We start from the raw sequence: 24157 nt of genomic DNA, 5'->3' as shown, positions 1-24157 counted from the left end.
AGGCCCTCCACAGAGGCCGCGCCTCTTCTTCCTCCTACAACTTCGTCTCACTTCTTTCACTCAAAATGTACGAAATTCTGCCGCATGAAATTATGTAGAGGCCTCGTCTGGGGGATATAAGGTACATAAGGAAGGCGTTGTAACAGAAGAATCAAAATAAAAGTGGAAGAACATGAGGAAATGGGAGCTATTCTGGACCCACAGCAAAACCCGACAAACCATTGCAATACACCCCGAACGTCTAGCGCCGCCACAAACCACCATGGAATTGCAGGTGGCGCGGTTTTTTTAAACCATTGATATTAAAATAAAACGTAGCCTATAACCACCAGGATTTTATGCTGATTCCGAATCTGTGTCTAAAACTTTTCTCCGATGTGTAGTTCTTGAGTTATAAGCGGACATCCAGACAGACACACATATACACACACACACACACACACAGACACTCCTCCTTTATATATATATATATATATATATATATACATACTGTGTACGTATCTATATATATAAAACACAGTTTGTGTGTGTGTGCGTGTGTGTGTGTGTGTGTGTGTGTGTGTGTGTGTGTGTGTGTGTGTGTGTGTGTGTGTGTGTGTGTGTAATGTTACCGATAGACTCCTAAACGGAGAGGCTTACGTGCTTGATATTTGGCATAGACATGGCCATTGAGCCTGGGACGAACATGGCCGAACTCAAAATATTTGACGATCCATATTTTTTATTCATATTTACCTCAGCGCATTTCAGCACACGGAATCAACGGAATCAGAGCAGGTGGGCGCTGATTCGCTCAGAGCGATCACGTGATGACGCTATGACGCTATGAACGCTATGACGCTATGACGCTATGACGCTATGACGCTATGAAAAAAAAAATCGCTATGACGCTATGAAACGCTATAACGCAATGACGCTATGACGCTATGAAACGCTATGAAGCTATGAACGCTATGAACGATATGTCGCTATGACACTATGACGCTATGGGAAAAAAAAATCGCTATGACGCTATGAAACGCTATGAACGCGATGACGCTATGAACGCTATGAACGATATGACGCTATGACGCTATGAAACGCTATGAAGCTATGAACGCTATGAACGATATGACGCTATGACGTATGACGCTATGAAAAAAAAAATCGCGATGACGCGATGAAACGCTATGAACGCTATGACGCTATGAACGATATGAACGCTATGACGCTATGAACGCTATGAACGCTATGACGCTATGAAAAAAAAATCACTCGCTTTACCAAGGGGCTCGCTCTCCCCCCATTCCCAGGCCCCTCCCCTTCCCCCTCCCCCTCCCCTCCCCCGCCCGGCAATGCCGGGTACTTCTGCTAGTATATATATAAATATATATATGTGTGTGTATATATATATATATACTAGCTTGGCTCGGCTCGCTGCGCTCGCCGCACCAAGCGTCGATACTGAGGAACGGGCTTATTTGAAGTTGAAAAAAAAAAATTCCCCAAAAAATTCCAAAATAAAAACAAAAAAAATTGGAAAATTTTTCAATAAAATACCCTTAGGGCATACCGACGGGAGAGATATGTGCATTCCAGAAGTTTGGTACGATTTCACAAAAGTTTGAGAAAGTCGTTCAGTGACAACACAGGACAGGACAGACGCTGCACAAATACATATATATATATATATTGTTGTGGATATGAGGACTGCATATATTTTTTTTTTATTGTGTGCTGTATGATTATTATTATTGTTGTTGTGCTGTGCCTCCTGCCTCCGGAGCTGTGTAAGATCAAAAGGGCGTCCCATAGTCCACAAGCATACACGTCAGCCAATCATAGGATATTCATGTTCGATAGTTATATCTTATTCTGTGTTTTAAGATAAGGCTGTGTCTCCCATTAATTGAAATACTCCATTGCACCAGTGAAAGAGAATAGATCCCCTTCCATTCCCATCCCCAAAAATCCCCATTTCCTTCACATCCCCCCTTTCGTGATTGCCGACCCTCGATTGCCATATTACATCCCCTCTCGTCATTGCTGAGCCTCGATTCCCAATCACCTCCCCTCCAATAACCACCATTGACCACGAGGCTCGGGTCGGAGAAGAAAGGCGTGTCGCACCTCGTCAGAGGGGAGGAGGGGCGCGCCGCCCGTCGTCATCCAGGGCGGAGCCCGAGGGTCGCGCGACCAACCAGGGCCGCGGTGAGTGACCCGGTAGGCGTGCCCTCGGAGTCGGCGGCTTGATTTCGCTGGAGGTGATAAAAGCGACTGTAAGGGACTGCTTTATCAGAGAGGCCTTGGAGATGAGCATGAGATGAGAAGAGAAGAGAAGAAGAAAGAGAGTTGCAAGGAGTTGGTCACAGTCGGTTGCCAGAGAGAGAAGTCGGTGGTGAGGAGTGAGAGAAGCAAGAAAGAGTTGAGGGTTGAGGGACCAGACGAGTGAGACAAGTCCTGGGAACGCAGCGGACGGAGGCCGCCGCAGCCGCGACACCCGACCCGCCAAAGGGGGCCTGAACGGCGGTTCGGAGCAGGGCCGAGACGGAACGGCGGCTGCTGAACGCGCCGGTTGTGCTGCAAGACCCCCCCCCCCCCCTTGGACCTTTCCTCTCCCGCCAGCCCATCCACCTTCTGCCATCCCTGGCATTCCCCGTGTGAGTCGTCTTTGTTTGTTCTGTCCTGGGTAATAAGTTAAGTCTGTAGATAAGCTAAATTTGCACTGTGTCACATGCGTCTTGTACTTGTAAATAAACTGAATTGCTTTTTGTTGCTTGTGTGTAAATAGTAGGAATAAATTTAGTAGTATTTCCAACCTGTTTGTCTTCATTTTCCTCTTTGCATTGCGTCGTTTTCGTCTTTTCCCTCATTGAGCAGCTGGGGTGCGATACGGCCAAAGTCTGGGTGAATCGGGTGAGTTTTGTTAGGTCGCGGTTCTAAACCACCGCTCGGTCTATAACATCTAACCGCGATCTATAACAATATATATATATATATATATAGTTGTGGATTTGAGAATTGTGTTTTTTTTGTATTGTAAGTGCAATGAATTGTTGTAAATATCACCCTCCGTGTGTAAAGGTCAAAGGTCGTCCCCCTAGTTACTCCATATACATACACGTAGCCAATCATATACCCCCTTAAGTAGTTATCTCCTTATTCTATGTAGTTTAAGGCTGTGTCTTCCATTAATTGACACTGCATTGCACCGAATTCAAATAAGGTAGATCCCCTTGCAAATCCCCTGTCAAGTGCAAAGCCTCGATTGCCAACTGCATTCGCCTCCATTACGCACGCGGTCGGTTCGGGGAAGAAAGGCATGGCCCCCACCTCATCATCAATGGTGGAGCCCCGAACGACCAACCACAGGCTCGGTGGGTATGGCTTGGTAAGGCGTTGCATAAAACCCGCGGCGGGACGCCCCCACCTCAGATGAGATGAGACGGGACGAGCTGCGAGAGACGATTTTGAGAGGAGTCCTTGGAGAGCACGCGACGCACCAGCACGCAGGAGCTTTGGAACCATCGCAGCTTTGAATGATCGCAGCTTGAACCACCGCAGCTTCGGGGCGTGGACGGCAGTTTCGACCGTGGCCGCGAAGGAACGGCGGCTGCTGAACGCGCCGATCGAGAAAGGGCGGCGGCTGCTCATTCCCGGCCCGACCGTGCTCCGGTTCCAGCTGAACCTTCCTCTCCCTCCAGCCATCCACCTCCTGCCATTCCTGTCATCATCCCCCGTGTAAGTGTGCTTGCAGTCTGTCTTTTGTCTTGTCCCTGGGTTTAAGTAAGACTGCAATAGGTAAGCTAATATTTGCACTGTGTCTCCTTGCTTCTTTCTGTCTTTATTTTCTTATCCTTCCTCCTCCTTGGTTCTTTTGATGGTGTAAATAATAGTTGGTAATAAATTATATTTGTATTTCCTACCTTCGTTCTTCTTCATGCTCGTCCGGTCGCTTTCGTGATTTCCCCATTGAAAACCTGTGGCGCGATTTTGGCCAACGTTTCAGGATCGGGTTTAGTCTTTGGTAATTCTCGAACATCGTGTTGCTAACACCGCTCGGCAATTATAACATCTAAAACCGTGGTTTGAGCGGGAGTCCCTCCCCTGCTCGCGGTCAGGAGTGGCACTCAGGTCCTTGGGACTTTTTGTAGACCAAATACCCTGGCTGCTCCCGACCGGGAGGAGCGTTTGGATCCCCAGGACTCATGTCAGTCAGTCGCAAACAAGGGGATTGATCCCCCCTTCTTAAGGGGAAAAGGGCCGACGGAGAGATCCATAACAATATATATATATATATATATATATATATATATATATATATATATATATATATATATATGTATATATATATATACGTATATCTATATACGTATATCTATATACGTATATATATATATATATATATATATATATATATATATATTGTTGCGGATCCGGGGGTCGGCGCTCCCCTTACCAACGGGGGGGTTAATCCCCTTGTCTTTTACACTGGCCGATTTCCCCCAGTCATGGAAATTACACGTTCCGTTCCTGGGTGAGATTGGCCAGGGTGATTAGTCAATGGGTTCCCAGATACCTCTGCCAATTCCTCCGCAAAGCAGGGATATAATTCCCTGCTCGGACCCGGACAAGATGGAGTTTGCCGAGCGGTTAGCAGTCCGAGATCCGAGCCGTTAGCAAACACTAACCCGATCCTGAGCGTTGGCCAAATCGTGCCACGTATATCAATTGGGGACAGGACGAAAGCGATCGGATGAGAAGAAACCAAAAGGGGTAAAGAAAGAACAAATATGGTTTATTTATACAGTACTAGAAGAGGAAACGAAAGGTAATGTACAGTTGAAGAGGAAGAAGCAGTAACACAGGGCAGCCTTATACAGTCTTAAATTAACACGCCCAGGACAGAACAAACACACTTACACGAAAGGATGGGATGGCAGAGATGGTTGGGCGTTGAGGTCCGGCTCCGGTCCAGTCGAGTCCGGCTCTGGGTGTTGACTCATGCCGTAGCAAGAACCCGGACAGCAGCAAGCACTTACCGTTGGCGCACGATCGGACCTTATATGTGGCGGGGGGGGGGGGGGGGGTGGGGGTAGTCCTTCGCACGGCCATATGCGCAATTCTATATAATTGATGGTGCAATCTCTCCCACCTCCGCGCAGTCCGTGCCCTCTCTTTCTTCTCTCTGTGCAACGACCTCTCACTCCCAACTCCCAACTTCCAACTGTCGAAGTAGTCCCAAGGGAGCGCTTTTATCACGCGCTCGCGTATCAAGCCGCGGTTCATGGAGACACGCCCCTCGGCGGGCTCACCTCAGCCCTGGTTGGTTGATGAGGGCTCCCTGGCTCCACCTTTGATGGTGCATTGATGGGCCACGCCTTGCTCCTGGAGCTCCTCCCCCTCCTTCTCCAACTCGGCCATGTGGCTTATGGCGGCTTGCGGGATAGAAAACCATCGCACCGCTGTTGAAAGGAACTTTTGGGCCTACTCTTATTTAATTAATACAACGCAGGTTCAACTATTGGAAACAGATCCTTAACTGAAACATAGACTAATGAAATAACTAGAGAGGTTTCTAAGGTGTCCTACGTGTTGTACATGTCCTAAATAGGGTGCAACCTTTACAAAGGTGGATATTTACAAGAATTATTATTTTACAAAGTGAAGGTTCTAAAAACCGTAACAATATATATATATATATATATATATATATATATATATATATATATATATATATATATATATATACAGTATATATATATATATATATTGTTGCGGATCTCGAGCCCGTCGATGTACAGAGGGGGGTCAAACCCTTTCCCCCCTCAGGCCTTCGAGTCCACGAGGCCGCTACCCACTTTACACTCGTGGGGCGGATTGCGGAGCAATTCCAGTCGCCACCCCCCGTAGTGAGCGTGCGCAAGGGTATCTGGTCGAATCCCTAAGTACCTTTTATGCACACGCCGCCACGAGAACGGGGACTGGACCTCGCACGAGTCACGCTGGTCTGATACGCCCGAGCGGTTTGCGTGTCACGTGACTCGTGCCGTTAATTCTTATTGAACCCGATTGAGTGGTTTTACTTCGTACAATGCTAGGCCAATGGTGGAAAAAGACGGGAACGGCCAAATGGATGCAAAAGAACACAGGTTTATTATTACAATGTACAAATGATCAGGGCAAAGAGACACAGAGCAGAAACTAAACATCCTTAACTTAATTCCCGGGCAAGGGCCCTCTCACTCACGCAGGGAAAGGAAGGAAGAGAAGGGAACGCGCTCAAGCACGGTCGTTGGTGCCGTTCGCCCCGGTCAGCTCGTCGGGCGGGTCCCTTGGGATGTTCGCGGCACGTGCAGGGAGCCCAGGCAGGGAGATCGTTGGAGCCTGTGGCCCCGGGAGAGATCGTCCTCGAAAGCGCTTATAACAGGCAGAACGCAGACTACAAAGAGTTCATGCTTTCGCTCACACACACAGTCCTTCAGAATCCCGGGACAGAGAGCTCAGAGACAGACAGCGCGCTGGGAGCTTGGCCACGGAGGAGATACTCGATCACAGAGGCGTTCCAGCCACAACTCTCTTAGACTCAACCACACCTCTCACCTCTTTTGTCTCGACTCTCGTTCGGGGGGCCCTTCGTGTGGATGGTGCGTTCCCTTCGTGAGCAGGAGTGCCGCCGTGAGCAGGAGTGCGGCAGGAGTGCCGCCGATGTCCAAGGTGAATTACACTGGCACAGAGGAAGTCCGCGCCGAGCAGTGCCATAGGCACGTCGGCAGTCACGAACGACCATCGGAAAACCTGCCCTCCGATGGTTCGATGTCATCACGCCAGTGAGCTTTCGTGTCCGCCACACACGCCCCCCCCCCCCCCCCCCCCCCAGAATTCCCTCGCACCTGGAGGGCCAGTTTGCGGGTTGTGAGGATCAACCTCTGGGGCAGGGTTTTATAGCCCATTAGAATGTTCCAAGCCCCTCCCCTGGCAATCGTTGTTAGCCACTCCCCTTGAGCTTCCATTGGCTGCCTGCCGCTTACTGGCCACTCCACTGTAGCTCCTCCCTCCGGCCTCCCAGACTTGTTCCAGGCCCACGCACATGGAATTCCACCCCAAAGAGCACATGGTATTCCAGCCCAACGAGCAACGAAGCCTACACTTACTTGCCTGCTCCAACGCATACTAACACAGGAAAGGAGACTATGCTTACATTTAATAAGAAATAACTGAACTAAGCGAGGCAACATGTTGTGGTGCAACTAACTAAGAGGGGGGGGGGGGGGGGGTTATCTTAATTCTCAAAACTGCAACAATATTTTTCTGTGCAGTGTCTGTCCTGTGTTGTGTTGTGTTGTCTTGTGTTGTCACTGAACTACTTTCTCAAACTTTTGTGAAATCGTACCAAACTTCTGGTATGCACATATCTCTCCCGTCGGTATGTCCTGAGGGTGTTTTGTTTTGAAAAAATTTCGAATTTCCTTTTTTTGGGGGGAAAATATTTTTTTCATCTTAGGTTTTCAACTTCAATTCTTTATAAAATATGATATCACGTATATTACAAATACATTTGGATATTGAATATTTTGAATTATTGTTTGAATTATGATTGGTTTAAACCATGACAAAACGGCAACTCAGGTACAGTCATTTATCTATATATCTACACATCTGGGCAGTGTCTGTGTTGTCACTTAACGACTCCCTCAAACTTTTGTTTCCATGTTTGTGAAGTGTTTTTAATAACGTTGTGGTGGTTTTGAATCACGTGGTGGTGAGGTATTTTGAATTATGTGGTGGTGAGGTGTTTTTAAATCACATGGTTGTGAGGTGTTTTTAAATCACATGGTGGTGAGGTGTTTGAATTACGTGGTGGTGAGGTATTTATAATTACGTGGTGGTGAGGTGTTTTTAATTATGTGGTGATGAGGTGCTTTGAATTACGTGGTGGTGAGGTATTTTGAATTACTTGGTGGTGAGGTGTTTTTGAATGACGTGGTGGTGAGGTGTTTTTAAATGACGTGGTGGTGAGGTGTTTTTATTACGTGTTTTATGGCTGTGATGCGTTTTTAATTTCGTGGTGGTGAGGTGTTTTAATTTTGTGGTAGTGAGGTGTTTTTATTACGTGTTTTATGGCTGTGAGGTGTTTTCAATTTCGTGGTGATGAGGTGTTTTGAATTACGTGGTGGTGAGGTGTTTTAAATTACTTGGTGGTGAGGTGTTTTAAATTACTTGGTGGTGAGGTGTTTTTAATTATGTGGTGGTGAGGTGTTTTGAATTACGTGGTGGTGAGGTGTAATCGTCCCAAACTTCAAGTCTGCACCTACCCCTCCCCTATGTATGTGCGGAGGGGTTCTTTCTTGAAAAAAAAACATTCAACCTAAATCTTCAACCTAAATTGCCCATAAAAATGTAATATCACAAACACAACAAATACATTTGTGCAAAATAATTGTTTGTATTGAAGCGCGGTGTTACGCGCGCTGCTTGTAAGCAAGGAGGAAGCGGACAACGCGGTAAGTTGTGTAAGAGTCTTTATTCAAGAGCTCCACTGCAACACTGGAGCGTTCCGGGCTGCGCGCCCGGTGTATATCCCGCGGCCACGCCTACCCCTAGGGCGTGGCCGCCGCCCACTTGGCGCGCAGAATGATGTCCATCATGCCAGTGAGCTTTCGTGTCAGCCACACGCGCCCCCCCCCCCCCCCCCCCAGAATTCCCGCGCACCTGGAGGGCCAGTTTGCGAGGCAAACGGATGACCCGGCCGAAGCGCCCTCTGGCGACTGGCGGCGTCCGGGGTGCAGGGATGCCAGCTGGGATGCCTCCGGCTGCACCCGGGATGGGTGCAGGCTCGGGGGGCGGCGTGCCGGCGGGGCCGGGCGGTGCCGGGGGTCCACCCGCCGGGGCGCAGCCCCGACGCGGGGGCCAAGCCACCGGCGGTGGGTGGTCCACGTCGAGGTGGGCCGGCTTGAGGCGGTCTATGGAGACACGGTCAGGAGTGCCGCCGATGTCCAAGGTAAAATGTTTCACCCCGGTCTCCAGCACGCGGAAAGGCCCGTCGTACGGAGGCCGCAGTGGTGTCCGGTGGGCATTGTGCCAGACGAAGACGTACTCCGCGGTGCGAAGCTCCGGGGTGACGTGTATAGGTGGGTGCCCGTGGTGCGCCGTGGGCACGGGGGCGAACCTCTGGGCGGTCTCCTGCATCGCGGAGCGCTCCTGCGCCGCGGACCATGGTGCCGTGGAGTCGGGGAGGAACTCGCCCGGCACCCGCAGCGGTTGCCCAAAGACCAACTCCGCCGCGGATGCGTGCATGTCGTCCTTGGGCGCCGTCCGGAGGCCCAGCAGCACCCAGGGGAGCCTGTCGACCCAGCCGCCGTCTCGGAGGGTCGCCCGGAGCGCGGCCTTCAACGAGCAGTGAAACCGCTCACACAGGCCGTTAGCCTGGGGGTGGTAGGCCGTGGTGCGGTGCAGCTGGACCCCGAGCCCCCGCGGCACCGCCCCCCAGAGCTCCGAGGTGAACTGGGGGCCGCGGTCGGACGCGAACCGGGCGACCCAGGTGGCGATGAACGCCTGCGCGACGTCCGCCGCCGTCGTTGACGCCAAAGGCACGGCCTCCGGCCACCGGGTGGTGTGGTCCATCATGGTCAGGACGTGGGTGAAACCCCGCGAGGGGGGCAGAGGTCCCACCAGGTCCACGTGAACGTGGTCAAACCGACGTTCCAGCACCGCATACGGGGCCAATGGGGCCTGGGTGTGTCGGGGCTCCTTCGCGCGCTGGCACGCGAGGCACGTCCTGGCCCAGCCGCGGACGGCCTTCCGGAGGCCATGCCAGACAAACTTCTCAGCGATCAACCTCTGGGAGGCCCTCATGCCCGGGTGGGACAGGCCGTGGATGGCGTCGAAAATCTGGCGCGGCCAGCCCGCGGGCACGATGGGGCGAGGCCGCCCGAGGGAGACGTCGCACCAGAGGGCCATGCCCGCACCGTCGAACGGCACCTCGGTGACGCGGAGGCCCATAACGGCGGTCCGCAAGGCCTGGACGTCGGGGTCGGCGGCCTGGTCCGCCGCCATCTGGGCATAGTCGATGCCGAGGTGGGCCGCGTGGGCAACGGACCGGGAAAGGCAATCCGCCACCGGGTTGTCCTTTCCCGCGACGTGCCGGATGTCCGTCGTGTATTCGGACACGGCCGAGAGGTGACGCTGCTGCCGGGCCGACCACGGCTCGGCGACCTTGCCCATCGCGAACACCAGTGGTTTGTGGTCGACGAAGGCCATGAATGCACGGCCCTCGAGCAGATGGCGGAAGTGCCTGACCGCCAGGTGGAGTCCGAGCAACTCGCGGTCGAAGGTACTGTACTGGCGTTCGGGCGGGCTAAGCTGCCGGCTGAAGAACGCCTGCGGTTGCCAAGCACCACGCACCCATTGCTCGTGCACCGTGCCCACCGCGTAGTCCGAGGCGTCGGTGGTGAGGGCGATCGGTGCATCGGGCGCCGGGTGCGCGAGCATGGTGGCGTTAGCCAAGGCGAGCTTCGCGCCCACGAACGCCGCGTCCATCTGCTCGGTCCAGGTAACGTCACCTTTGCCCGGCTTCCCTCGGAGGGCCTCGTGCAGGGGGTGAAGGAGCTGGGCGATGCGGGGCAGGAACCGATGGTAAAAGTTTACCATGCCCAGGAACTCCTGGAGCCCCCTGATCGTGCGGGGGCGCGGAAACCCATTCACCGCCTCCACCTTGACCGGTAGGGGGACGGCCCCGTGCCTGGTGACGCGGTGCCCCAAAAAGTCGATTTCAGTGACACTGAACCGGCACTTGGCGGGGTTCACGATCAGGCCATGCTGGCCCAGACGTTCGAAGAGCGTGCGGAGATGGTGTAGGTGCTCTTCGCGGGACGCGCTTGCGACGAGGATATCATCCAGATAGACGTAGACGAAATCCAAGTCGCGCAAGACGCTGTCCATGAGGCGCTGGCATGCCTGAGCCGCATTCTTCAAACCGAAGGGCATCCGAAGAAATTTGAAAAGACCGAACGGCGTGATGACAGCCGTCTTCGGGATGTCCTCCGGCCTGACGGGGACCTGGTGGTAACCGCGTATGAGGTCCACCTTCGAAAAGAAGGACATGCCCGCCAAGCGGGCGGAAAAGTCCTGAATATGGGGGACGGGGTAGCGGTCGGGGGTGGTGGCATTGTTGAGACGGCGGTAGTCCCCGCACGGTCGCCATCCCCCGCCGGGCTTGGGCACGATGTGGAGCGGCAACGCCCAAGCACTCTCGGAGCACCGCACTATGCCGAGCCGCTCCTGCGTTGCAAACTTGGCTTTAGCTACCGCGAGCTTCGTCGGCTCGATACGGAGTGCCCGGGCGTAGACCGTTGGCCCGGCGGTGGGGATGTGATGTTCCACCCCGTGATTGACGGCCCCCGCCGAGAAGGTGGGCCGCGTGAGGGCCGGGAAACCCGCGAGGAGGCGGGTGAATTCGTCCGCTGCCGGAAGCGTACAGATGAACCTGGCCGGAACCGAACCGCTCAGGAAGCCGCTCGGCGAGCCGCTCGATGAGCCGCTCCGTGAGCTGCTCAACGAGGCGGGCAGCACGCACGCGAGCGAGCTGAACGTCTCAGCCTGGACAAGCCTTCTGTGCTTTACGTCGACCAACAGGCCATTGGCACAGAGGAAGTCTGCGCCGAGCAGTGCCATAGGCACGTCGGCAGTCACGAACGACCATCGGAAAACCTGCCCTCCGAACCGCAGAGAAAGGCAGCGTTTTCCGTACGTGCGAATGGACGTACCGTTGGCAGCAAGCAGAGCGGGGCCCCGGCCCGCGGACTGCTTGTCGGACGTACCGGCGGGAACGACACTCACCTGCGCTCGCGTGTCGCACAGGTAACGGTGCCCGGATAAGGTGTCCGTTATGTACAAGGGGCTGTTTAATTGGCCGGCGCTCAGTGCCACTACCGAGGGCCGGCCCGGGCGTTTCCCGACCTGCCGAATGAGCACGGCAGGCGACATTGCCGAGCCTCGTGGCCGAACCTAGCGTGGAAATGGCACCAGGTTTGCGGCGAAGCCGGAGGCCGCGGTTTCCACGGTGGTGGTGGGCGAGGCGTGGCAGCCGCCACGACGCGCCCCTCGGAGTAGGGGTGGGCACCCGCAGGAGGTTCAGCGGCTACGCGGTGCGTCGCGTAGTTGGGGTGGGCACCCGCAGCAGTTTCGGGCTCGGGAGCCGCTACGGCCGCACCAAAACTCGCCTGCGTGTCCAAAGCCGCGTAGAACTTGTCGGCCTCGGCCGCGAGCGCCCGGGGTTCCGTTGTCGCAGAACCGGCCAACGCGAGGCGTACTCGTGCCAGCAGCTGGCGTCGAAATCACGCCCGGAATAGAGCGTTCGGTGTTTCGTCGCCCATGAGCGACAGCATATGGTCCATTCGGACTGACGGTCGCATGTCACCGAGCTCGGGGAGGTCCAAGAGGCGATCGGCCCATGCGTCCACTGTGAGGCCGAACGTGGCGAGGAGGAGATGCTTGATCGCCTCGTACCTGTCGTCGGCCGGTGGGTTCCTCAGGACCGACACGGCGCGGGCGGCCGTGCCGGCCCCGAGGGAGGCGACCGCAGTAGCGTGTCTCATCCGCCGTGATGCCTCGAAGCCTGAACTGGGCTTCGGCCTGCAGGAACCAGATCTCTGCCTGAGCTTCCCAGAACTCGGGGAGCTTTATCGCTACCGCGTTGGTTGCCATGGCTGTGGTGGGTTCGGGTGGTCAGTGACGACTGACCAGAACGTCGGAGGTCACCAATGAAGCGCGGTGTTACGCGCGCTGCTTGTAAGCAAGGAGGAAGCGGACAACGCGGTAAGTTGTAAGAGTCTTTATTCAAGAGCTCCACTGTAACACTGGAGCGTACCGGGCTGTGCGCCCGGTGTATATCCCATGGCCATGCCTACCCCTCGGGCGTGGCCGCCGCCCACTTGGCACGCGGAATGATGTCATCACGCCAGTGAGCTTTCGTGTCCGCCACAGTATCATGATTTGTGTATATACATGGAACTCACGACCCTCCTTATACACCATTCACTCACTTGACTCGGAACAACTCACAGCCCTCCTTACAGCATTCACTCACATGGAACAACTCACAGCCCTCCTTACACCATTCACTAACTCGGAACAAGTCACAGCCCTGCTTACATCATTCACTCACTCGGAACAACTTACGGCCCTCCTTACACCATTCACTTACTCGGAACAACTCACGGCCCTCCTTACACCATTCACTCACACAGAACAACTCACAGCCCTCCTTACACCATTCACTTACTCGGAACAACTCACGGCCCTCCTTACACCATTCACTCACTCGGAACAACTTACGGCCCTCCTTACACCATTCACTCACTCGGAACAACTCACAGCCCTCCTTACAGCATTCACTCACATGGAACAACTCACGGCCCTCCTTACACCATTCACTCACTCGGAACAACTCACGGCCCTCCTTACACAATTCACTCACATGGAACAACTCACGGCCCTCCTTACACCATTCACTCACTCGGAACAACTCACGGCCCTCCTTACGTCATTAACTCACTCGGAACAACTCACGGCCCTCCTTACACCATTCACTCACTCGGAACAACTCACGGCCCTCCTTACACCATTCACTCACTCGGAACAACTCCCGGCCTTCTTTACACTGTAAACGCTCATGGAAGCTCACTCCACTCACACACCATCACACACCACACGCTCGCACGATTCACTCCACAGTTTTCCTCGATCACTCCGTCATACCACGCTATTTTAGTAAGAATACAACACATTACCAAGTTTCCATCATGTCCAGACAGATATTTTCGTTTGTAAAAAGAGAAACTGCATAAAAACTTGAATTATTCACTCAATTGTTTTTGGGGCCTGGATGAAATTCCCCGATTGTCCCCGTTATAATCCGCCATTGATTGTACTGTACTGTACTGTACCGTTAATGAATACCGGTACGTGTTTTATTAATCCTTTTGTCACTTCATCACATCGTATGGAGAAATCTCATGGTTTGGAGAATAATGTGGGAGATTTTAGACGAATCTGAAGTAAGGAATTGGCGGCTCATGTGAGAGCGGGCTGGGCTGTGCTCATTCCATTCACCGCATCGTTCGTACCTGGTACCTGTTACCTGGGAGAAGCTCGTCTACCTTTGGACCTTCACGGTCCTCGTCATCGCAAATGGGATGTGAGCTTGAGTTTTTAACCAAACGTGGGGGTTTGTAACCTCCGGGTAGGGGTTACTGAGGGGCCATGGACACGAAGAGAGCTCGGCGCGGCCTCGGTCCGGTGCCGCCATGGCTGAAGATCCCGGGTTTATCAGAGGAGTCTCTCCGAGCAACGGTTACGGGTCTCGGGGTCGAGATCCTCGGGGGTCTCTGTGCCCGCGCCGATCCCGCCCCGGTGAGGGTTCGATTCCGTGCTTTGTCCGCACGAAAGTTTACCTGCACCATGTACGCCGAGCTCTGTCGGTACATGGAGGCGTGCCGTGCGGGGCAAGGATCGAAACGGGCCTTCATACCGGGACGTGGAAGAGACGTCGAGGATAGGGGATACCTGGATGAGGATAGGGGAGACCCGGATGAGGAGAGGGGAGACCCGGATGAAGAGAGGGGAGACCCGGATGACGAGAGGGGAGACCCGGATGACGAGAGGGGAGACCCGGATAACGACAGGGGAGACCCGGATGACGAGAGCGGAGACCCGGATGACGAGAGGGGAGACCCGGATGACGAGAGGGGAGACCCGGATGACGAGAGGGGAGACCCGGATGACGAGAGGGGAGACCCGGGTGACGAGAGGGGAGACCCGGATGACGAGAGGAGAGACCCGGATGACGAGAGGAGAGACCCGGATGACGAGAGGGGCGACCCGGATGACGAGAGGGGAGACCCGGATGACGAGAGGGGAGACCCGGATGACGAGAGGGGAGACCCGGATGACGAGAGGGGAGACCCGGATGACGAGAGGGGAGACCCGGGTGACGAGAGGGGAGACCCGGATGACGAGAGTGGAGACCCGGATGACGAGAGGGGAGACCCGGATGACGAGAGGGGAGACCCGGATGACGAGAGGGGAGACCCGGATGACGAGAGGGGAGCCCCGTATGACGAGAGGAGAGACCCCGATGGGGTTCTGGGGATCGACTTTGAAAATGAGGAAATGGACCCGGTGGAAGGTGAGTCCAGGTAACTGTGAGTGAGTAGTTACTGATGAAATGTTTTATCATTCCCTCACGACGCCCAGACGACGCACTCTTAAACATGCCCTCACAACACACTCTTCAACATGCCCTCACGACGCACTCTTCAACATGCCATCACGACGCACTCTTAAACATGCCCTCACGACGCACTCTTAAACATGCCCTCACGATGCACTCTTAAACATGCCCTCACGACACACTCTTAAACATGCCCTCATGGCGCACTCTTATACATGTCCTCACGACACACTCTTAAACATGCCCTCACGACGCACTCTTAAACATGCCCTCATGACGCACTCTTAAACATACCCTCACGACACACTCTTAAACATGTCCTCACGACGCACTCTTAAACATGTCCTCACGACACACTCTCAAACATGTCCTCACAACGCACTCTTAAACATGTCCTCACGAAGCACTCTTCAACATTCTCTCATGACACACTCTTAAACATGTCCTCACTTTGCACTCTTAAACATGCCGTCATGATGCACTCTTAAGCATGACCTCACTATGCACTCTTCAACCTGCCCTCGCGACGCACTCTTCAACATGCCCTCATGACGCACTCTTCGACATGCCCCCACTACGCACTCTTCAAAATGCCCCCACTACGCACTCTTCAAAATGCCCCCACTCCGCACTCTTCAACATGCCCTCACGACACACTCTTCAACATTCCCTCATGATGCACTCATCAACAAGTCCTCACTACGCACTCTTATGCATGCCCTCACGACGCACTCTTCAAAATGCCCCCACTCCGCACTCTTCAACATGCCCTCACGACACACTCTTCAACATTCCCTCATGATGCACTCTTCAACATGCCCTCACGACGCACTCTTCAACATGCCCTCATGACGCACTCTTCAGCAGGCCCTCATGACGCACTCTTCAGCAGGCCCTCATGACGCACTCTTCAACATATCCTCTCTACGCCCTCTTAAACATGCCCTCACGACACACTCTTCAACATGCCCTCATGATGCACTCATCAACATGCCCTCACTACGCACTCTTCAACCTGCCCTCACGTCGCACTCTTCAACATGCCCTCATGACGCACTCTTAAACATATCCTCACGATGCACTCTTCGACATGCCCCCACTATGCACTCTTAAACATGCCCTCACGACGCACTCTTCAACATGCCCCCACTCCGCACTCTTCAACATGCCCCCACTCCGCACTCTTCAACATGCCCCCACTCCGCACTCTTCAACATGCCCTCAAGACACACTCTTCAACATTCCCTCATGATGCACTCATCAACATGTCCTCACTATGCACTCTTATGCATGCCCTCATGATGCACTCTTCAACATTCCCTCATGATGCACTCTTCAACATGGCCTCACAACGCACTCTTAAACATGCCCTCACGACACACTCTTCAACATTCTCTCACGATGCTCTCTTCAACATGCCCTCACGACGCACTCTTCAACATGCCCTCATGACGTACTCTTCAACAGGCCCTCATGACGCACTCTTCAACATATCCTCTCTACGCACACTTAAACATGCCCTCACGACACACTCTTCAACGTGCCCTCACTATGCACTTTTCAACATGCCCTCATGACGCACTCTTCAACATGCCCTCATGACGCACTCTTCAACATGCCCTCACTACGGACTCTTCAACTTGCCCTCACCTCGCACTCTTCAACATGCCCTATCAATGCAATATTCAACATGCCTTCACTACGCACTCTTCAACATGCCCTCACGACGCACTTGTCAACATGCCCTCACTACACACTCTTCAACATGCCCTCACGCCGCACTCATCAACATGCCCTCACAACGCACTCTTAAACATGTCCTCATGACGCACTCTTAAACATGCCCTCACGACGCAATCTTAAACATGCCCTCATGACACACTCTTCAACATGCCTTCACGACGCACTCTTAAACATGCCCTCATGACACACTCTTCAACATGCCGTCATGACGCCCTCTTCAACATGCCCTCACGACGCACTCTTCAACATGCCCTTATGACGCACTCTTCAACAGGTCCTTGTGACGCAATCTTCAACATGCCTTCACTACGCACTCTTCAACATGCCCTCACGACGCACTCTTCAACATGCCTTCATGATGCACTCTTCAACATGCCCTCACTACACACTCTTCAACATGCCCTCACGATGCACTCCAACATGCCCTCACTACGCACTCTTCAACATGCCCTCACGACGCACTCTTCAACATTCCCTCACGACGCACTCTTTAACATGCCCTCACTACGCAATCTTAAGCATGCCCTCACGGCGCACAATTCAACATGCCGTCATGACCCACTCTTAAGCATGTCCTCACGACGCACTCTTAAACATGACCTCACTATGCACTCTCCAACATGCCCTCACTATGCACTCTTCAACATGTCCTCACTATGCACTCTTCAACATGCCCTCACTACGCACTCTTCAACATACCCTCACTACACATTCTTCAACATGCCCTCATGGCGCACTCTTAAACATGCCCTCATGACGCACTCTTAAACATGCCCTCATGACACACTCTTAAACATGCCCTGATGACACACTCTTAAACATGCCCTCACGCCGCACTCTCAAACATGCCGTCAAGATGCACTCTTAAACATGCCCTGAGGATGCACTCTTAAACATGCCCTGAGGACGCACTCTTAAACATGCCCTCACGACGCACTCTTAAACATGCCCTCACGACACACTCTTAAACCTGTCCTCATGACGCACTCTTAAACATGCCCTCACGATGCACTCTAAAACATGTCCTCATGACGCACTCTTAAACATGCCCTCACAACACACTCTTAAACATGTCCTCATGATGCACTCTTAAACATGTCCTCACTGTGCACTCTGAAACATATCCCCACGACGCACTCTTAAACATGCCCCCATGACACACTCTTCAACATGCCCTCACTACGCACTCTTCAGCATGCCCTCACTACGTACTCTTCAACATGCCCTCACTATGCACTCTTCAACATGCTCTCATGATGCACTCTGAAACATATCCTCACGACGCACTCTTCAACATGCCCTCACTACGCACTCTTCAACATGCCATCATGACGCACTCTTCCACATGCCGTCACGATGCACTCTTCAACATGCCCTCACTGCACATTCTTCAACTTGCCCTCACGACGCACTCTTCAACATGCCCTCATGACGCACTCTTCAACATGCCCTCATGACGCACTCTTAAACATGCCCTCACGATGCACTCTTAAACATGCCATCACGATGCACTCTTAAACATGCCCTCACGACACACTCTTAAACATGCCCTTATGACACACTCTTAAACATGCCCTCACGACACACTCTTAAACATGCCCTCATGACACACTCTTAAACATGCCCTCACGACGCACTCTTAAACATGCCCTCACGACGCACTCTTAAACATGCCCTCACGACACACTCTTAAACATGCCCTCACGACGCACTCTTAAACATGCCCTCACGACGCACTCTTAAACATGCCCTCAGGACGCACTCTTAAACATGCCCTCAGGACGCACTCTTAAACATGCCCTCATGACGCACTCTTAAACATGCCCTCACGACGCACTCTTAAACATGCCCTCACGATGCACTCTTAAACATGCCCTCATGATGCACTCTTAAAAATGCCCTGACGACGAACTCTTAAACATGCCCTCAGGACGCACTCTTAAACATGCCCTCAGGATGCACTCTTAAACATGCCCTCACGATGCACTCTTAAACATGCCTTCACAACACACTCTTAAACATGCCCTCACGACGCACTCTTAAACATGCCCTCACGACGCACTCTTAAACATGCCCTCATGACGCACTCTTAAACATGCCCTCACGACGCACTCTTAAACATGCCCTCACGACGCACTATTAAACATGCCCTCACAACGCACTCTTAAACATGCCCTCACGACGCACTCTTAAACATGCCCTCACGACGCACTCTTAAACATGCCCTCACGACGCACTATTAAACATGCCCTCATGACGCACTCTTAAACATGCCTCCACGACGCACTCGTAAACATGTCCTCACGACGCACACTTAAACATGCCCTCATGGCGCACTCTTATACATGTCCTCACGACGCACTCTTAAACATGCCCTCACGACACACTCTTAAACATGTCCTCACTTTGCACTCTGAAACAAATCCTCACACCGCACTCTTCAACATGCCCTCACTACGCACTCTTCAACATGCCCTCACTATGCACTCTTCAACATGCCCTCATGACGCACTCTTAAACATGGCTTCACTATGCACTCTTAAGCATATCCTTACGACGCACTCTTAAACATGCCATCATGATGCACTCTTCGACATGACCTCACTATGCACTCTTCAACATGCCCTCACGACACATTCTTCAACATGCCCTCACGACGCACTCTTCAACATGCTCTCATGACACACTCTTCAACATGCCCTCACGACGCACTCTTCAACATGCCCTCACGACGTACTCTTAAACATATCCTCACGACGCACTCTTAGACATGCCGTCATGACGCACTCTTAAGCATGACCTCACTACGCATTCTTCAACATGCCCTCACGACGCAATCTTCAACATGTCCTCACGACACACTCTTCTACATGCCCTCAGGATGCACTCTTCACCATGCCCTCACTACGCACTCTTCAACATGCCCTCACAATGCACTCTTCAACATGCCCTCATGACGCACTCTTCAACATTCTCTCACGACGCACTCTTTAACATGCCCTCACTACGCAATCTTAAGCATGCCCTCACGGCGCACAATTCAACATGCCGTTACGACCCACTCTTAAGCATGTCCTCATGATGCACTCTTCAACATGCCCTCATGACGCACTCTTCAACATGCCCTCATGACGCACTCTTCAACATGCCCTCACGACGCACTCTTAAACATGCCATCACAATGCACTCTTAAACATGTCCTCACGACACACTCTTAAACATGCCCTCACGACACACTCTTGAACATGCCCTCACGACGCACTCTTAAACATGCCCTCACGACGCACTCTTAAACATGTCCTCACGACGCACTCTTAAACATTCCCTCACGACGCACTCTTAGACATGCCCTCAGGATGCACTCTTAAACATGCCCTCACGATGCACTCTTAAACATGCCCTCATGACGCACTCTTAAACATGCCCTCACGACGCACTCTTAAACATGCCCTCACGACGCACTCTTAAACATGCCCTCACGACGCACTGTTAAACATGCCCTCATGATGCACTCTTAAACATTCCCTGATGACGCACTCATAAACATGTCCTCACAACGCACTCTTAAACATGCCGTCATGATGCACTCTTAAACATGCCCTGACGACGCACTCTTAAACATGCCCTCACGATGCACACTTAAACATGCCCTCACTACGCACTCTTCAACATGTCCTCACGACGCACTCTTCAACATGCCCTCACGACGCACTCTTAAACATGCCCTCATGACGCACTCTTAAACATGCCCTAACGACGCACTTTTAAACATGCCCTCACGACGCACTCTTAAACATGCCCTCATGACGCACTCTTAAACATGCCCTCACGACGCACTCTTTAAAATGCCCTCACGACGCACTCTTAAACATGCCCTCACGACGCACTCTTAAACATGCCCTCACGACCGACGCACGATTAAACATGCTCTCACGACGCACTATTAAACATGCCCTCATGACGCACTCTTAAACATGCCTCCACGACGCACTCATAAACATGTCCTCACGACGCACTCATAAACATGCCCTCACGGCGCACTCTTATACATGTCCTCACGACGCACTCTTAAACATGCCCTCATGATGCACTCTTAAACATGCCCTCACTTTGCACTCTGAAACATATCCTCATACCACACTCTTCAACATGCCCTCACTACGCACTCTTCAACATGCCCTCACTACGCACTCTTCAACATGCCCTCACTATGCACTCTTCAAAATGCGCTCATGACGCACTCTGAAACATATCCTCACGACGCACTCTTCAACATGCCCTCACTACGCACTCTTCAACATGCCCTCACTATGCACTCTTCAACATTCCCTCATGACGCACTCTTAAACATGGCCTCACTATGCACTCTTAAACATATCCTCACGACGCACTCTTAAACATGCCATCATGACGCACTCTTCCACATGCCGTCACGACGCACTCTTCAACATGCCCTCACGACACACTCTTAAACATGCCCTCACGACGCACTCTTAAACATGCCCTCACGACGCACTCTTAAACATGCCCTCAGGACGCACTCTTAAACATGCCCTCACGATACACTCTTAAACATGCCCTCACGATGCACTCTTAAAACGTGCCCTCATGACGCACTCTTAAACATGCCCTCATGACGCACTCTTAAACATGCCCTCACGACGCACTCTTATACATGTCCCTCACGACGCACTCTTAAACATGCCCTCATGACACACTCTTAAACATGTCCTCACTTTGCACTCTGAAACATATCCTCACACCGCACTCTTCAACATGCCCTCATGACGCACTCTTAAACGATGGCTTCACTATGCACTCTTCAACATATCCTCACGACGCACTCTTCAACATGCTCTCATGACACACTCTTCAACATGCCCTCACGACGCACTCTTCAACATGCCCTCACGACGCACTCTTAACATATCCTCACGATGCACCCTTAAACATGCGTCATGACGCACTCTTAAGCATGACCCTCACTACGCATTCTTCAACATGTCCTCATGACGCACTAATGTAGTGACCCAAAGGGTCTTGAAGACCCCATTTTGTGGAATGAGAACTAACGATCTTCTTTATGTGAATCATCTTCACAGGGAGGCCGCTGGAGCGCATTGAGGAGTTCCTCTGTAGAAGGTATTCTTGTAACTTTGTCCGTTTGTAACTTCATGTAACTTTGTATCGTGTCGTTGGAGTGTGTAAATGACGTGTCCTTCAACCATCAGAGTACTTCCAGGTGCACTCTTTTCACCATCATGGTGTACTATGAACAGGAGGGGGAATTGAAGCATCTTCACTATGCCGTAGTGAGCGGTTGGGGTGCCGGCTTGGGATCCTAGGATCCTGGGTTCGAATCCCGATCGATCGCTGAATTAACGCCAGGGGGTTGACTCAGCCTGTCATCCTTCCGAGGTCGGCTAATTGAGTACCAGCTTGCTGGGATGAATGATCCCGGTAGTGTACCCCGATTTAGAATAGGTACACCGTATCCCTGTGCATCGTAAGAGGCGACTAAGGGTTGGCGTCAGGAAGGGCATCCGGCCATAAAAACATTGCTTCAAAAAAAGGGGACCATGGTGCCCGAAAAAGGCCAACCCCTGCTCTGCGGGGAAAAATGGCCTCTAAATGTGGTTCTTTGGGCACCATTGACTGATATGTCCAACCAGGTAGAGGTATGCTCTCTACTGAGATATTATATTGAATTATATACTTGAACACAAATCACCTTTTAGCGCTTTCAAAACACTTTAGTTTAGCGGAACTTTGACAAAATATTACGCCATTTTACATCATCTCGGCCAATCAAATTTACCGCTCGTGAACCCCGCCCATGTCCTTCCTTCTCAAGATAGCGCGGGGTAAGATGTTCTATATACTCTCGTTTCGTTGTGCTGATTTCCTTTTCATTGTTTTTACTATTTGGTGTTTGTGTCCACACAAAGATTGTATTGAATGATCAAACAAGTAAAACCACTCGCTGAATGATTGTTTTAACCGATGAATTACTTTATTTACAAATGTACATCCGACATTGCCATGACAGATTTGCACGTTTTGTCCGACACCATCGAAATGTTCGTCCGACCCAAATCGAAATTCCTCGTAGTCCTAAGTTTTTTTTGGTTTTTTTTTTGGTTTTTTTTAAATAAAGGTAATTATTTTCTTCTGGATGACGTGATTTAGTATCTGTATTCAGTGCTAATGGGTAAATTATTCCCCATAAGTCCAAATAATTGTTTTTTAAAATTGAATTTCAAATGGTTGAAAAAAAAAACTCCATGTCTCTGAGTATGTCCGACACTGGGATATTTTTGGACTGTTTTGGGATCATTAAGGAAGAGATGCCAATTTCTGCTACGTTATCCTTTTCTCGTGTTTGATTGTTATACTTTCATGAAATAAAAAGTTTTAAAACATTCACGGTTTGCATAAGTTTATTCATTAAACTGTTGGGAATGTACGTCCGACATTACGGAATTGCACCGTGCGGAGTGTCTCGTGCGGGGTGACTCCTGCGGGGTGTCTCGTGCGGAGTGACTCTGCGTGGTGTCTCGTGCGGAGTGTCTCGTGCGGTGTGTCTCGCATGGAGTATCTCGTTCCAAGGACACTTTTAGTGACCCCTCTTACTTGTATCCATTTTCATTGATCAGGTTCTCCTGGCTAATGGAGTTGTTTTTCCTTCTGTGTAATGTCTGTAACAAAATTAGTATTACTCTCTGTCTCTCCGTCTCTCTCTCTCTCTCTCTCCTCTCTCTCTCTCTCTCTCTCTCTCTCTGTCTCTGTCTCTGTGTCTCTCTCTGTCTCTGTGTCTCTCTCTGTCTCTGTCTCTCTCTCTGTCTCTGTCTCTCTCTCTGTCTCTGTCTCTCTCTATGTATCCTCCGTCTCTCTCTCTCTCTCTCTCTCTCTCTCTCTCTCTCTCTTTCTCTCTCTCTCTCTCTCTCTCTCTCTCTCTCTCTCTCTCTCTCTTCTCTCTCTTTCTCTCTCTTTCTCTCTCTTTTCTCTCTCTTTCTCTCTCTTTCTCTCTCTTTCTCTCTCTTTCTCTCTCCTTTCTCTCTCTGTCTCTCTCTCTTTCTCTCTCTTTCTCTTTCTGTCTCTCTCTTTTCTTCCTCTCTTTCTCTCTCTTTCTCTCTCTTTCTCTCTCTTTCTCTCTCATCTTTCTCTCTCTCTTCTCTCTCTGTCTCTCTCTCTTTCTCTCTC

General features: G+C 51.8%; 1 protein-coding gene across 1 annotated transcript in view; it reads left to right on the top strand.

Annotated features, from left to right (window-relative positions):
- Positions 1 to 14073: 14073 nt before the first annotated feature.
- The window catches only part of LOC137416460 (uncharacterized), a 35548-nt gene continuing 25464 nt past the window's right edge, over positions 14074 to 24157 (top strand). Inside the window, exons 1-2 of the mRNA XM_078770496.1 lie at positions 14074 to 15166; positions 22057 to 22096. Coding sequence (XP_078626622.1) covers positions 14242 to 15166; positions 22057 to 22096 — 965 coding nt within the window. The 5' untranslated portion in view covers positions 14074 to 14241. The remainder of the gene's footprint in view (positions 15167 to 22056; positions 22097 to 24157) is intronic.

This window comes from Myxine glutinosa, chromosome 1 (genome assembly GCF_964187855.1).
Source record: "Myxine glutinosa chromosome 1, kmMyxGlut1.1, whole genome shotgun sequence".
NCBI lineage: Eukaryota > Metazoa > Chordata > Myxini > Myxiniformes > Myxinidae > Myxine > Myxine glutinosa.
Note: the sequence above shows the minus strand (reverse complement) of the source record. Positions and strands in the feature narration are given on the sequence as shown.